The following is a 15,090-nucleotide window of genomic DNA, read 5'->3' as shown; positions in this document are numbered from 1 at the left end:
CCGCTCCCCTCAAATTCGGAGCGCGTGCTGGCCAGCCTGCCGGCCTGGGCCTCCCCTCCCCCGTCGTCCTTTCGGGCGCAGCGGCCTGGCCAGCGGAAACCCCGCTTTTCCGGGGCGCGGCCCCGGCCCGAGGAGCCAGCCTCGGGAGCGCGCCTCAGGCCCCTCGGGTCTGCGCAGCCCGGGAAGAACCCGCCGCGCGTCCCAGCGGCTTTCCCCGCGGACCTGGCCCGGGGTTTCGTCACCAAGCCCAGCGAAGGGAGCCCTGGAGACCCAGCGGCCGGGGGCCCAAGGTCCGCCAAGTTTCCGCCCCTACTTCTCGCCAGTGCAGGAAGGAAGAGCTCAGGGACCTAGAGTCCAAAAGGCCCTTGGCGTGGGTGAATTATAAAGCCAAGCCCCGGCCCACCTGGAACCCACCCTTCTTTTCTGTCCCTACAGCCCCTTCCCCCCAAAGAACCATTACCGAGGCCCAAGCCGCCTCCCCTCCCCCGCCATCCCTGCCCTCAATTTCTTCCTCTTGGAATGTTTTTTCTACTTCATCACTTAGGCAATATCTAAAATCCTATTCCTCCCAAAGCCCAGCTCAACTGGCACGTCCTCCGTGAGATCTCCCACACTTCCCACTCCAGAAACCATCTTGAAGCCGCCTGCCGCTGGCACCTCGGTTGGTGCACTTACACCGCACGGTGGTGCAGCAGCAGGAGACATCTCCCCAGCGCCGGGCAAATAAATACCTTTTAACCCAGCTGTACAACCTGGTGTAGCCTGTCAGGAAGACTTCTGGGGATAGGGAACTAGAACTTGGAGAAAGTACCCCCCCACACACACCCCAACCAAAACCTGGAAACTGGTTGATTGAAACCGCCCATGGGATCACAGACTCAGGACCATCTAGATTGAGCTGTATTCACTGCGGCCTAAGGACTGACTCTTCTGACCATAAGGTCTGTTAGAAAGGCCTGACCTGGCCTACTTCCCAACCCCACTGAACTTCCTCAGCCCAGCCAGGGTGCTAAGCTGGCTATTTTTAGCCCCTAAGGACAAAGTAGTAAGGTCAAACCAGACCTTCAGGTATTTCCCCCAGAGCCTTCCTTCAAAGGCAGGCAGTGGCAACACAATTTCTGCCTCGGGCTTCACCACCAGTCTCAACTGCAACGCGGGATCCAGGTGCATGCCCCTGGTCACTGGGGCAGCCCTGAAGGTGTAGAAAAAGGCTGCTTTAGTCCTTTTGCAGGAGGGGACTAAAAGGAGATAAAAGAAGCTCAGGAGCGTTACATATTCATCTCTTTCCTTGGGAAACAGCTTTATTTACAAAACAGGTCTAAAATAAGAACATGAAATGACAAGCCCTTGGGAATGTGGGAGAGCTGGCTCTTGGGGACCCATGTGTGAAGCCCAGGCATCCAAGCGGAGGGCCTAAAGGAAGGCTGGGTGTGTGAAGGGGACCTAAAATTTGAACTCCTTGTATTTCTTGCTGCCCCCACGGCTGTCCTGGGGCTGAGCTTTCCGTTTCTTTTGCTAAAGGAAAGAAAGAGAAACAGGTTACAACAAGTTCAACAACCTGCTGATCCCCCAAACAAAGGTGGACAGCCTGACACAGACACATACGCCTGTGGAACAGCACTGAAACTGGATTCTCAGCGTTGGACGCGTTCCTTCCCCTCCCTCTGCCTGTTTCATCATCCTGGAGGGCAGCCCACCATTTTGAAGGTTTCCAGCACCCAGGAAGCTCGGGGCAGCAGGCACTGAGTCCTCCCTCACTCTCACCACCAGAGGACACCACTCCGCTGAAAAAGGAGTCCCATGCCCCAGCCCCTGGTTCTGGGATGAACTCCTACCTTCTGTTTGGCAGCATGCTCAGCCACCATGTCACTAAAGTCTTCCTTCTCCACTTGTGCCTGCTGCTCCCGTACATGCTCCTCATACTTCTGGGTCATGGCCATGGGGTCCAGCTCCAACTCTTCAGGTGCCAGGGCCACTTCCACACCTTGCAGCTCAGGGGCCGGGCCCTTCCTGCTCATAACCTAGAAAACGGATCAGAGCCTTGTCATCTCTAGAGAGGCTCAGAAGCCCTAACTTCTACCTCTTGTCCAGCCCCCAAAAGTAGTGTCCCCCAAGTACTCACTGTGGACATGTCATAGATGTGGGTCGATCCCATTATGGCTCCCCCAACAGTGGCTGTTCTCTTCTCTGGCAACACAGTGAACAGCTGAGGTGTCTCACTTCTGCAAAGAACAAACAGGTCAAGCCCCAAATGGAAGAGATGAACGGGTCTCCTGAAGGAACACCGACAGCACCTCCACCCAGCACCCTGGAGAGATTCCAAGACACCCAGGGGGAAGATGATGCCCAAGCTGCCTCTCTAGGTCATGGAAACCATGAAAGGATAGAACTAAGTTGGTGCTAATTCCAGGAAACACGGAAGTCTGGAAAAAGTACAGCGACTGAGTTAAGGGATCTCCTGAACCAAGTTTAGGGTACTTAATACTATCCGAAAGCAGTATAATAGTGGTTTTAAACTCACTGGACATGGGACAATGAAAAGACATTGATTCCAGAGAGACAGGTAACAAATGAGGTGAGTCCTTCAATTGCCTAGCCTACTGCATGCAGAGTCTGCAGACCACAAAACAAGGAGTAACCCATGTAGAAGCCAGGACTCCATGAGTTGAAGGGATGAAGCTGAAAGTACAAGGAGACCAAGGCAGCTAAAGATCATAGTACATCATACTGGAGAAGAGAAAGCAGCCCAGAGACTAGAGAACTCAAGAGACCTGCAGAGGGTCCCCCTCAAGTACTCAGGTGAGTACTGCATGTGAGGAAACCACCCAGGCCAGGGAGAGAACCACCTGAAAGAATCAGTGGTAACAGTACCTGCCACTTACTGAGGACTGGAAATAGTGCCTAGTCCCACTAGGCAGACTGGAAAACCTCCTGATTAAAGAGGCACTGGGTAAAGTATCCAGAGCATCTTGTGCCTCAGTAGTGGAGAGAACTGTGCAATGCTTCAGTCCTGCCTAATAAATCTGACAAGCAAGACCTGAAAGAATCAAACTGTTTCAAAGTACCTTAACTGTATCCCTGAACAAAGCTAAAGAAGATTTACAGGAATACAAATGTATCCCATACCTAACAAGGTACATTCCACAAAGTATAGCATCCAATCAAAAACTAACAGGCATGCAAAGAAGCAGGTAAATACAACCCTTAATGAGGAAAATAATCAATTTAAATCAACCTAAAACTGGCACAGATGTTGGCATTAGAAAGCAAGCACATTAAAGTATAATAACTGCATTCCACATGTTCAAAAGGTAAATAAGAGACACAGGAGATATAAAAAGATCCAAATCACACAGCTAGAGATAAAATCTACACTGGATGTGATTACAATCAGATTAGAAACTGCAGAAAAAGTATTAGAAAACATAGGAACAGAAATTTTCTAAAATGAAGTACAAAGAGAAAAGAGATATTTTTAAAAATGAACAGCACGCCCGGCCAGAGTGGCTCAGTGGTTGAGCGTCAGCCCATGCACCGAGAGGTCTCCAGTTTGATTCCCGGTTGCGGCACATGCCTGGGTTGTGGGCCTGATCCCCAGTAGGGGGTGTGCAAGAGGCAGCCAATCAATGACTCTCACTGATGTTTCTATCTCTCTCCCTCTCCCTTCCTCTACCTGAAATCAGTAAAAAATACTAAATAATAATAATAATGAACAGAGCATCAATAAGCAGTGGGACAACCTTAAAAGATACATTTTGGAGTTTCCAAGGGAGAGAACAAAAAAAATATTTGGAGAAATAATGACCAAAATTTTTCCAAAATTAATAAAAATGATAAATCCATATTCAAGATGCTTAACAAACTCCAAGCAAAGAAACAACAAGTAAACCACACAATACACTGCCCTACACTGCACAGCATAATCAGGTTGTTCAAAACAGCAAGAAAATCTTCAAAGCAGTCATAGAAACACATGCAGAGGAACAAAAGATGATTTCTCATCATAAACAATAAAAGACGCATCTTTAAAGTACTTGAAAGAAAAAACAGTCATTCTAGAATCCTGTACCTGACTAAAACCTTTCAAAAAGGAAGGCCAAACAAAAACACTTTTAGACTGCAAGAGCTAAAAAGAATTCATGACCAGCAGACCTGCAAGAAATGCCGAAGGAAGACTTGCAAGCAGAAGGGAAGGGACAGCAGACATTAACCTAGACACACACAAAGAAAGGAAAGAGCACTGAAAATAGTAATGACCTAGGGTAATATGTGATCCTCATCATTCAAATCGCTCTAAAAGATAACTGACCATTGAAACAAAACTAATAACCACATAGCGTAGGTTTCTAACATGTAAAAGTAAAATGTACGACAGTGCAAAAGTCGGGGGCGGGGGAAATGCAAGCGCACTTCTGTAAGGTTCCGAATACCATCTGGAAGTGGTATAACATCACTTGAAGGTAGACCGTGACAAAAACAGATATTCTAAACCCTAAAGCAACCACTAAAATAATAAAACAAAGACTTACAGTTACCAAGTCAAACAAGGAGATGAAATGGAATCATAAAAAATGTTCAATTAATCCCAAAAGTAGGAAAAAAGGAACAAGGAACAGAAAAAAGAGACCATTTCATGAAAAAGGGGTCAATTCTTCAAGAAGGCCTAACAATCCCACACATTTATATGCCTAATAACAGAGCTTCAAAATGCACGACTATGCAACCTGTGCCGGCCCAGGGCCTTCACGCTGTTTGCACTCAGGTCCTTCTGCCCCCGATAATCCCGTGCTGGCTCTTTGCTAACACTCGGCTCTCAGCTCACACCTCCTCCCCCTCCTCCTAAGGCCTTCCCAAAGGCCTTGCACCACCCAACCCCTCCACATCCCGTTACCCAGTCCTCTCCTTCACCGTCTATCCGCTGTCCTATCGGAAATTACCTTGTTCTCTGGACTTTATCTTGCATGACCTTTTCACTGCTGAGTCCCCATGCCTAGAGCGGTGCCTGGCACAGAGCTGGTGTTCAATAACTCTGTGTGTGTGTGTATGGGGGGGGCGCGGGGGTGTTGATGACAAATGTCAGGCAGTCAACCTAAAAGCTAAAGGGGAGAGAAGGTCTTCCCCTCTCAGCCCTGCCTGGTTCCCTCACCCATCCATCGCCTCCTCAATCTTCTTCTTCCTCAGCTCAATGAGTTCGGGGGTCTCCATTCCAGCCGGCACCGACGAGAATCCTCCAGGAGTGATGAGGCCGCTGTGAAGAGAGGAACACGCCGTGGAGTAAAGAGACAGTCCCGGAAGACACACAGCCCAGCTCAGAGGCAGGCCCTGCCTCCCCACCTATCTGCGGGGGTGATGAAGCCTGTTTCGTCTGGCTTGTCTTCATCGCTTTCTTCCTCCTCCTCCTCTTCCGAAGACTCTTCGTCAGACGGCTCCAGCTCCCCCCAAGGGGTGCGATCAATCTCTTCTTCCTCAGTCTTGGTCTAAAAGAGATCAGTCATTCATTCAACGGCTGGTTACTACCTATTATGTATGACGCTGTTGGAGAGGGAAACTGACACTGGCAGAATGAACATAACCTCCGCCCAGAGAGCTCACATTCTAGTGGGGGCTTGTATCTGCATCGCCGCTCGGAAAAACACAAGTGCCCTTCTTCAGACTGCAAACTCACAACACCCAGCTCAATGATAGTGAAGCTATAAGCCAGCCATCTCGAAACTTCACGACCTTAATTAAGACCAATGTTGACAGCCACGGCCATACCTGAAATTCAGCCGCATTGGTTCCAAACACGTCCCCATAGAGTGGCTTCCCAGTCTCATCTACTGGGGGTTTGCCCCAGCCACCAGCATGGTACCCAAAGGAACAGCTCTGCAAGAGAGGAAACGCAAGTCAATTCCACACCTAAGCTCCTACAGAAACACTGAAGCCCTAGGAAAAGTCACACTCCAAAGTATAGAACTAACACTTGGGAACTCTGGAAATTATGATTTCAGAGAAGAATTAAATGTTATAAAAGCAAAAGTAAGCAGCAACAAAACTCTGGAGGCAATAGAATGGGGAGATGAGAGTCAAAGTGTGAATAACCTCAGCACTCAGAATCCATACTGTCTGAAACTGAAACATGTCCTTTAAAAACATGACTTCTACCTCTTACTGATTTTTCCCTAACTTTTGGAAAGCTTTTAGAATCTATTTCTTAAGAAATTCTGAAGCTTAACAATTATTTCTTTTTCACTTCAATGACTTTGTTGTCTGCTAATTTTTTAATTTAATGCTTTTTATTTAAAAATAAGAATAAATTTAATGCCACTCCTGACATAAAATTATTTCTACGTGTCCATCCCTATGTAAACCAGAGAGATATCTGGAAACACATTCACCGAATGTTAAGTCCAGGTATTTCTGAGTGGTGAAATTGGGGGTGATTTGTTTTCATCTTTGTACTTCTCAATTCTGATTATTTAGTATAAGCATATCAGGTTTTTTAAAAAACAAAACCCATTACTTTTTTTCTTAAAAAAAAAAAGAAATACACATGGTAGAATGAGAGAAAAAAATCCTCCTCTAGTTAACAGCAAGAAGCAGCTAAGAATGAAAGAAAGGATAGCACTCACCTCAGGGATGGGTGAATTCAGGCCAGGGATTTTCAAGTTCGGGTACGATGGGGGTGGTCCATATCGCTGCATGGCAATCAGCCACGGGGGAGGGACTTTGTGGGCATTCTGTAGGAAAAAGAGAACAAAATGCCACCTGCCCAGCCCTATCCTTTAATCTCCCTTCCACTCCAATTCCCACCCTCTTCTCTGCTTCCCGTCAGGTAACTGGCACTCACTGGTCCTACTGGCATCCCCAAGGAAATCCTTAGCTCATCAGACAGATCTCCTGGCTTCTTCTCCTTCAGTCGTGTCTCAAACTCCTTCCCCTGAGGAAAAAACAGAGCATGCTGTATTGTGAACTCCAGACACACACCGGGAGCTCAATGGCTAGAGGACGTGAAAACAAAGATGAGAAGTCCTAATCCACATCAGATACACAACCCAAGTGAGGGCTGCCCAGTTCCCACTCTGATTCTCATCGCTTCTTTCCCAGCTAGACTGGTTAAAGAATAAAGGCCAGGAAGGAGGGGGCAAAGCAAGACTCCCACAGTCCTGTCTTTAACCCACTGTGAGAACATGGGCAAATTCCGGAACTGCTTTCTCATCTTTAAAATGAGGGCATTCCACCAGATGACTGCCAAGATCCATCTCAAAAATTCCAGGATATCAGAGTCATTAATATTTTAAGGATCAGGAAAAAAAGTTTTCTCCCACCCCCAGCATTAAATGTTTCCTAAAAGCATCTGCCCCTGTCCCTAAACCACCACCATAAACAAATGTCACTTCAAAGATATGGTGCCCCTCTCCAAAAGCCACCTCGTTTGAAGATTTCAAACTCCATCCAGTTCAAGGAGGGTCAACAGACAACTCTGAGGCTGAGGGGAGGGGCTTCAGAAGCCCTTCTGAACAAGAGTTACAGAGCCATGACCAAAGGCCTAGCCCTTGCCTCCCCGGTCCCCTCTCCCAAACCTCCTGAACCTCATAGTACAGGTCCCCGTGGATGGTCAGCTTTGGCTTGGTCTGCCACTTGAAGAAGGCGTCATGCAGTTTCTGGTAGTCGATGTCGATCTTCCCCATCTTGGGCCGAACCTTCTCTCGCATCTTCGACTTCATAGTCTTCTGTTCCTCCTGTGGAGAGTGGCAAGATGCCGTAAAAGGGACTTAGTTCAACTCAATACATCTGGCTCTACACTCCCAAAAGATAACATGATGCCTCATTTATCTCTCTGAGAAAAGCACCAAAATCCTTCCTGCTCAAAACCCACAAATTACAAAATCTATGTTGAACAATGTATATGTATTATATGAAGTTATCCTGTCAATAAGCATTTTTTAAAGCCATCTCATCCAAAGACTGATCTCATGAGTTGCCTCTGGAGAAAACTGGCGGACTAGAGTCTAACTGGGAGGTGGAATTTTCACCTGGTACTTTTTTACCTCCTGAATTTTTACAGGACATAAAGCTATTGCCTATTCAATGTATTTAATTAAAAACTTTAAATTTAAGAAGTCACACAACCACCACAAATTTTTAACCACAAAGTGTATCAGGCTCACACTGAAGACAGAGAACTAGACAAAATCAAAAAGCAACCTGCAGAGAAAGGAGGCATTGTGTGCAGATCAAAGATAGCTGGCCAAGTGCAGGCAGAGGGGACGAGGGGACAAGGGGGGAAATGGAGCCACTCAGAACCAGAAGTCTCAGGGTAGGGCAGGAGAACTAGCTCTGACCACGGAGATGGGGGACTGCCCTTCCTGCTATGGGTCTATGTAATACAGTGCTGACTTCTAAACTGGAGAACGGATAATCAGAAAATTAACAAGAAGGTGGGTTTTGGGAACCACATCCCAGTGCTGAAGCAAGCTGCTATTAAGGACGTGGCTCCCGCAGGACAGATCTGAGCCCCATAGCCAGGCCCTTACCTTCTCCTGCAGGGCCTCACGCATCTCCTGGATGCCTGTGCGTTTGATAAAGTCCGGCAGCTCAAAGGGGGGCTTCTCAATGCCTCGTTTGCCCTGCAGATACTTGCGCTTAAAACACCAGTGGCGTGGCACAGGCACGGAATTCCGAGTGGCCTTGAGGTGAACCAAGAGCTTGGGGTCCTGTGCTGTCACATCATGCATCTCCACAACGTCAGGCCGAGCCACGAGCTGAAAAACAACAACACACCTCAAGAAAGCTCCAATGGCCCTCATGGTTCGGTGGTTGAGAATCAACCTACGATCCAAGAGATCAAGGTTTGACTCCCGGTCAGGGCACATGCCCAGGTTGCAGGCTCCATCCCCAGGAGGGGGACTGCAGGAGGCAGCCAATCAATGATGACTCTTTCATCACTAATGTTTCTATCTCTCTCCCTTCCTCTCTCTGAAATCAATAAAGATATTTTTAAAAAAGAAAGAAAAAGAAAGCCCCAACGTCTCAGGTCTACAGCTTTTTCTTTCTTTCTCGAAGGACCCATACCCAAGTCACCCAGGCCTCCTTCAAAGCTCTCCTCCCCCAAGCAAAAGCCCCCGTGGGGATGTAGAGGCTCCAGGGCCTGCTGAGTCAGCTCGGTCTTACCTGCTTAAGTTCAGCCACAGTGAAGCGATTCATTCGGCGCAGCTTCTTCTTGGACAGCTTGGGGGCTTCTGGCTTCTTTTCCTAGAACAGAACAACTCTCTTTTGAGCAGTACTCCGGTGCCAGCGAGACTGCCCAGCTTACCCCAGACCTTCAGCCACCAAAGGGGTTTCCCTCTGCGAGTTCACCACAGCCCCTCATTGGAGTCCGTCCCCCTACCAGGAGGGTGCAGGCCTCACCAGCTCATCGTCGCTGCTGTCGTCGTCACTGTCCTTGTGCTCCTCCTCAAAGCCCTTCTTCTTGGGGGCTGTGGAGTTCTCCAGCTTGTCCAGTTTCTCAGGCTCCTTCTCCTTCTCCTTCTTCACATCATCGGTGAGCTGAGGAGGCAGACGATGTGGGAGCCCCAGCCCCAGACCCTCCCCAGTGCCTGAGCCTGGCCCTGGGAGATGTCCTCCTTACCCCACCCTTCCCATCTGTGCCATTCTTCCCTGCTCAACTCTGCCCCTTGAGAGGGCTGCTCCTTGTACCTTGAAAGCCTCAAAAATCCTCTTGAAGAAGATGAAGTTGGGCTCGTAAATTTCAGGTTCTTCAGTCACATATTCAATTTCAACATCAGCGGCTGGGGACTCAGAGCCCCGGGACCGGGCGGGCTCTTTCTCTTTTTCCCCAGCACTCTCAGATGACACCCCCCGAACCCGCTGGGGCTTTTTCTTCTTCTTTCGGTTCCGACGCTTCCGGTTTTTCTGCCAAAACAAGTAAAACCAACTGGGTCAGAGAATCCAAGCACCATGCCTGCCCCCAACCTCTAATCTCCCCCAATTTCCCCAGGAGGCTGAGAACAGAGGCTTTGAAGTCAGGCTCCAAAGTTCTGCTCCTCTCAAGTTGTGTGTCTCTAGGTAAATTACTATACTTCTCAGAAACTCAGTTTTTTTAGCTTTAAAATATAGACATGCATTGTCCTCAGAAGTCAAAGGATTTATGGAAATCAAATAAAAAGTGTTTACACGATGCTGGGGACGGAAACTGGCACAAACAATACCTACTGCTTACTGAACACTTAGACTGGGAGTTGTTTTAGCACCCCAAACCCGGCTCCTGCCATTCCTTCCAGACCCAGCTCCACCCATACCTCTTTTTTGGATATGGACACTGCGTCCTCCTCAGTCTCTGATGCTGACTGGCCCAGGGATGAGCGTGTGTCTGTTTCCATTTCCTCTTCCTCTGTAAGGGAGGAAGGTGGCCATCAGTATCCTCTCAGGGCCACTGCCCTGCAACTTGCTCACTGTAACCCCTCTTTACCAATAGCCAGTTTCTCTCTCAAACCCTCCTCGGGAAAGGGAGGGAGGAACACAGACTTGGCCTCAGTCTCAGCCTCTGCAGGTTCTGCCCTTGCAGCGCTCAGGACATGCCAGTGCACTCACCCTGCTGAGAGTTCATCTCTTCCTGGCGGCTCTCCTTCAGCTGCAGGATCTTTTCCAAAGCCTGGGGGATCTTGGGGCCCACCGAGGGGTCATCCATCTGCCAGAGACAACCCAGGCAGAGGGGGTAATCTCAGTGCCCCTTCACCAACAATTTCTACCTCTTATACTGGAAAGGCTGCTGGCCACATGATGTAAACAGCAAGAGTGGATAACACCAACTGGATTCAACCGTGCCTCAGCATCTCTCAGACTGAAACACAGAACCCTGCTCCAGAAATCTCTTCCTGCCCTGCCTAAGTATGTCTGAACTACCTATGCCCCTTCACACCCACCCCTAGAAGTCCTCCCATCTTCTCTCAAAATCCTTCTCTAAAAATCCATACACAGTTCCGTTCTAAACCACTCTCCTTTCCCTAGGAAAATATCACCAATCTCACCTCTCTGTTCTCATCTCCAGGGGGTGGTGGGGGACCACGAGGCCGGGGAACAGGGGCCCCCATGGGCAAAACAGTGGGAGTGGGGCCCACCGGAGCAGCAACTAAGAAAGAGACCCAAAAATGCAATGTCAAAAGAAACAACAACCAAACCAAACCAAAACAGAGAGAGAGAGAAAGAGAGAGAGAGACAAAACATTTTAAAAATTACCTTCCTTGCTAAAAGTCAGGGTAATGGTTACCCTTAGGGGGAGGAGGTAGCTGGAAGGGAGCCAGGAGGGCTTTTGGGGTACTGGTAATGTTTTGGTTCTTGGTCCAGGTGCTGGCTATATGGGTGTGTTCAGTTTATGAAAAGTCACTGAACTGCAGACTTTTGATACCTATACTTTTTAAATATGATATGTACTTAAGTAAATAAAATTCTCATCACCTTCCCTGCCATTTCCAAGGTCTTACCTCGAGGACCCAGAGGAGTGCGAACAATTTGGCCCATGTCTTGTGGGGGCCGAGGGACTGGAGTGCCCATCTTGGCGATCTCCTGCTGCCGTTCTTGCTCCAGTAACACAGCGGCCTACAAGAGGGCAGTGGAAGTGGAGACACAGCTTGGAAATCCACTGGGCAGGCAGCCCCTGGCAAATGCATTCTTTCAGCCAGGTAATAGGCCCAAGGAGAACAAGCTGGTTCCACTGGAGTTCTGACATCCCCACAGCCCCCACACTTCCAGGATACTGATCCAAATGGAGGAGCCCCTTTCACCATGAAAGAAACCCCCTGGAAATAATACCAAGAAAAAGCCTGGGTTCCTAGCAAAGGGATGGGTTACTATTTAGCTTAAACACTGACTTCTACTTTTAACAAGAATTTTCTTCCCAAAAGAGTCTTTTCTAAGAAACAGTGAATTCTTCCCTTATATCTACCCTTCAAGATCTAGCACAATCTGGGCAAAGACAGTATTTCATAAATATTTCCGTATCTGGTGCTGTTAATACCTATTTTCTAATACTGCTGAGTGAATCATTAGGTAACTGACATAATGCACCTGTGGGGCCAAATGTCTTACGTATCATTCCCTAACTTACAGCCATCACATTCAGTCCAAATCCATATAAATGACTAAATTAGCCTAGAGTCCTCTTCAAGGTACCTAAAATGACATCATGTAAGACTAGAAGGGGTCAGCAAATGTTTTCCTTAATGGGCCAGACAGTAAATATTTTAGGCTTTATGGGCCATTGTATGGGCTCTTTTGTATACTCTTGGATTTTCGTTTTTTATTTTTTAACAATACTTTTAAAAGATAAAAAACGTTTTTAGCTTGCAAACCATACCAAAAAAGCAGGCTGCAGCCCACAGTTTACCAACTCTTCAGCTACAAGAAAGATGAAATTATTTGGGGGACACTGAAACTTAGTTGAGGATGAGGTAATCCTGAATGGCACATCTTGTTTTAGACACTAATAACTAGAAGTGACCGCCAAGGAAGTGTACCATGGGGTCAAAGGTTAAAATGAGGGGCATTACCCGCTTCTGTTGCTCCAAGAGCTCATGTTCCTTCAGTGAATGATCTCCCTGCTAAAAAAAGAAAAGAAGCTCATACCAGCACCAATACCCCACAGGCTAGTCTGCCATTACTCTGCTTCCTGGGGTCCTCTTCCAGCCTAGGGCCTAAGTTCTAGTCTTTGGTCCAGACCTTCCCAGAAGGCTTGGCCCCAGAATCCAGCTCTCTCTGAAGCTCTACTCCCCCTTCAAGGCCCAGGCTGCCAGCTGCCCTACCTGCTTGGCGCGCTCCTCTTGCTGCATCAACAACGCCGCCTGCTGCTGTGCCAGCTTCAGCCGCTCCTCCTCTGACAACGCCACAGGCTCGCCCACTCGGAGAGGAGGAGGGGGCCCCAAGTTTGGTGGGCGGGGTCCAACTGCCATAGGAAAGCCAAGGCCAAGGCCTGGTGGAGGTGGGGGTGGGGGTGGGGGAGGCTGTAGAGGGGGGAGGCCCATGGGTGGCGGTGGCATGGGAATCCCAGAGAGCTGTGGAAAAATATATGATCATCATCTAGGAAGCATTTATCTACTGGAGACATTTGCTGGGGATCTACTATCTGGCAGGTGCTGGGATTCAAAGTCAAATGACACATAGTTCTTATAGTAAAACAATACTCTAGCAATACTAAGAGAAGATGTTAACTTTGGGACACCAACTAAGGAAAGCTATCGATTTTCTCCCCAGAAAAACATCATGAACACAGGAAGGGGGCAAGGATCAGGACCAGGGGAGAATTGAAGAGCTCCTAATTCTGTCATTGCAGTACCTCCCTGCCCAATCTGCTAGTTGCATCCCGTGTCTGCTACATCTTAGAAGGGGATACCCTAAGCAAAAAGGAACTTATAAAGTGGAACAGCCTCTTTACCTGTGCTGACATGGGAGGAGGAGCTGCTTTGTCGCCATCGTCACCCCTCAGAACCGGCCGATTCAGTACGATACCAGTCTGCAAAACAGAAAGGACTCTAGGTCAGTCCAAGAGCAGCAGTTCCACTAAACGACGTTCGCTCCCACTCATGCAACAAAATTTACCCAGTGCCTGTCTGCGGAGCTCAGGCTGGGCACTGGGGAGTGCCAATATGTGTATAGAAACGGTTGCAACTAAGTAGATAAAGTCAATAACACGCAAAAAGGGAAAGCCCCCGCTAGCTGTGTGGAGGAACACAAAGAATGAAGACCGAGTTGAGAGGTCATGAAGGCTTCCTCCAGATGCTCGGCCTATCCCGACATCCCGCCGCCAACTCTTACCTGGCGGGTGTAGCTCTGCAGCCGTTCCACCAGCTCCTCACGACTCCCTGCTGAACAAAGCACAGGACCAATGAGTACGGCAGACCAAGCCAGCGGGTCCAGGTCGCGCCCGTAGGCCCAGGTCAGGCCCCAGCGGCCCGCCACCGCCCCAGGGTCTCCCGGGTAACCGGGCTCCGCTTGCCCGCAAACCTGCGCTGCTGGCTCTTGACCTCCAGTGCTCCTCACCTTGGATCGGAGCTCCAATCTCTGCCAGTTTTGCCTGAAGCTCCTGGGTAGCCCAGGCGCCATAGTGCCCAAGAGGTGGCGGCGGCGGCAGCTGCAACTCTCCTTTGGCAGCCTCGGGATGCTCGGCCGCCATCTTAGCAGCAGCGAGGCGCGCGACCAATCCGGAAGCTCGCGCCAGAGCCGGGGCCCACTTCCCGGAACTTCCGGCAGCGCGGTCAGCCACGTCCCCTCCAGGGTTGGAAGGTTTTTCGGTAGAGACCCACCCCCTGTCGCTCTCCAATGGTCCCTGGGAGGCCACGTCGCGCAGCCTTCTGGGAGTTGTAGTACGGTGACCGGCCACTGCACCGAGAGCGCTGGGGACCGGGCTGCGGGGCAAGTGGGTCCCTCCGGAGGGCGTGCTTTCAGCGTCTGACGGGCCCGCGCGCGGCACGCCAGGCTTCCGACTCCCTGACCGAGCGTGAGAGGCCCGGACGCTTACGTTCCCAGGGAGTCCCGAAGGACTCATTCCCCAGCGGCCGCGCGTCGCGGGCGCCAAAGGCAGAAAGTTGCAGCCGATGCCTGTGATAAGCCGCGTCTGCCCGCCCGCCCGCCCGCCCGCCCCCGGCCCAGGTGTGGATGAATGCGCTGAAAGGGGATCGGAGCCGGGAGAGGAGCCGCCCGGCCCGGGCTGAGCTCCAGCTGCCGACCTGGGGAAGAGCCACGCTTAAAGCCCCTTTTTCCACCCTCCAGGCCGGCTCGAATGTCGTCTCCGCTAAGATGTCTCCCATTTTCCTTTCCTTCGATATAACACGTTAAAACGTCCACCATTTGTTCTGAAGTCTTTCTTGTCCCTTCTTCCCACCTCTAATCCCCCAAAACCTGAGCAGGGGCCTGGCGTTCAAGAGACGCTCCATAAATGATTGCTGGGGGCGGGCAAATGGAGCGGTCTTTCCAACGACAAGATTTGCATCTTTTTTAGTCTCCAAAATAAACTCAGCTCCTTTTCTTCCTTCATCCCCACCAGGCTCCTCGGGGGCCAACCCTGCCTCCTGGCCCCCTACCCGCACCAGCGGCCTGTGCGCCTGAGGGAGAAATGGG

General features: G+C 49.7%; 1 protein-coding gene across 2 annotated transcripts; it reads right to left on the bottom strand.

Moving 5' to 3' along the window:
- Window positions 1–1,270: 1,270 nt before the first annotated feature.
- Window positions 1,271–14,161, bottom strand: SF3B2 (splicing factor 3b subunit 2). 2 transcript variants are annotated; one of them, XM_087822005.1, is made up of 22 exons: window positions 14,014–14,161; window positions 13,789–13,838; window positions 13,409–13,486; window positions 12,780–13,028; window positions 12,528–12,578; window positions 11,463–11,577; window positions 11,010–11,110; window positions 10,573–10,669; window positions 10,281–10,372; window positions 9,679–9,894; window positions 9,391–9,528; window positions 9,154–9,234; window positions 8,517–8,744; window positions 7,572–7,721; window positions 6,830–6,919; window positions 6,612–6,719; window positions 5,758–5,865; window positions 5,335–5,477; window positions 5,147–5,248; window positions 2,123–2,222; window positions 1,836–2,021; window positions 1,271–1,515 (listed from the first exon to the last, which is right to left on the bottom strand). In XM_087822005.1, the coding sequence occupies exons 1-22, from the start codon at window positions 14,144–14,146 to the stop codon at window positions 1,444–1,446; spliced, it is 2,688 nt and encodes an 895-aa protein (XP_087678131.1). In that variant the 5' UTR covers window positions 14,147–14,161; the 3' UTR covers window positions 1,271–1,443. The 2 variants fall into 2 exon arrangements, with proteins under 2 accessions (XP_087678131.1, XP_087678132.1); XM_087822006.1 differs by having other exon boundaries at window positions 13,789–13,835.
- Window positions 14,162–15,090: the final 929 nt, after the last annotated feature.

This window comes from Miniopterus natalensis, chromosome 11, assembly GCF_054644295.1.
Source record: "Miniopterus natalensis isolate mMinNat1 chromosome 11, mMinNat1.hap1, whole genome shotgun sequence".
Classification (NCBI taxonomy): domain Eukaryota; kingdom Metazoa; phylum Chordata; class Mammalia; order Chiroptera; family Miniopteridae; genus Miniopterus; species Miniopterus natalensis.
The sequence above is the reverse complement of the archived record's forward strand: the minus strand, read 5'-3'. Positions and strand labels throughout refer to the sequence as shown.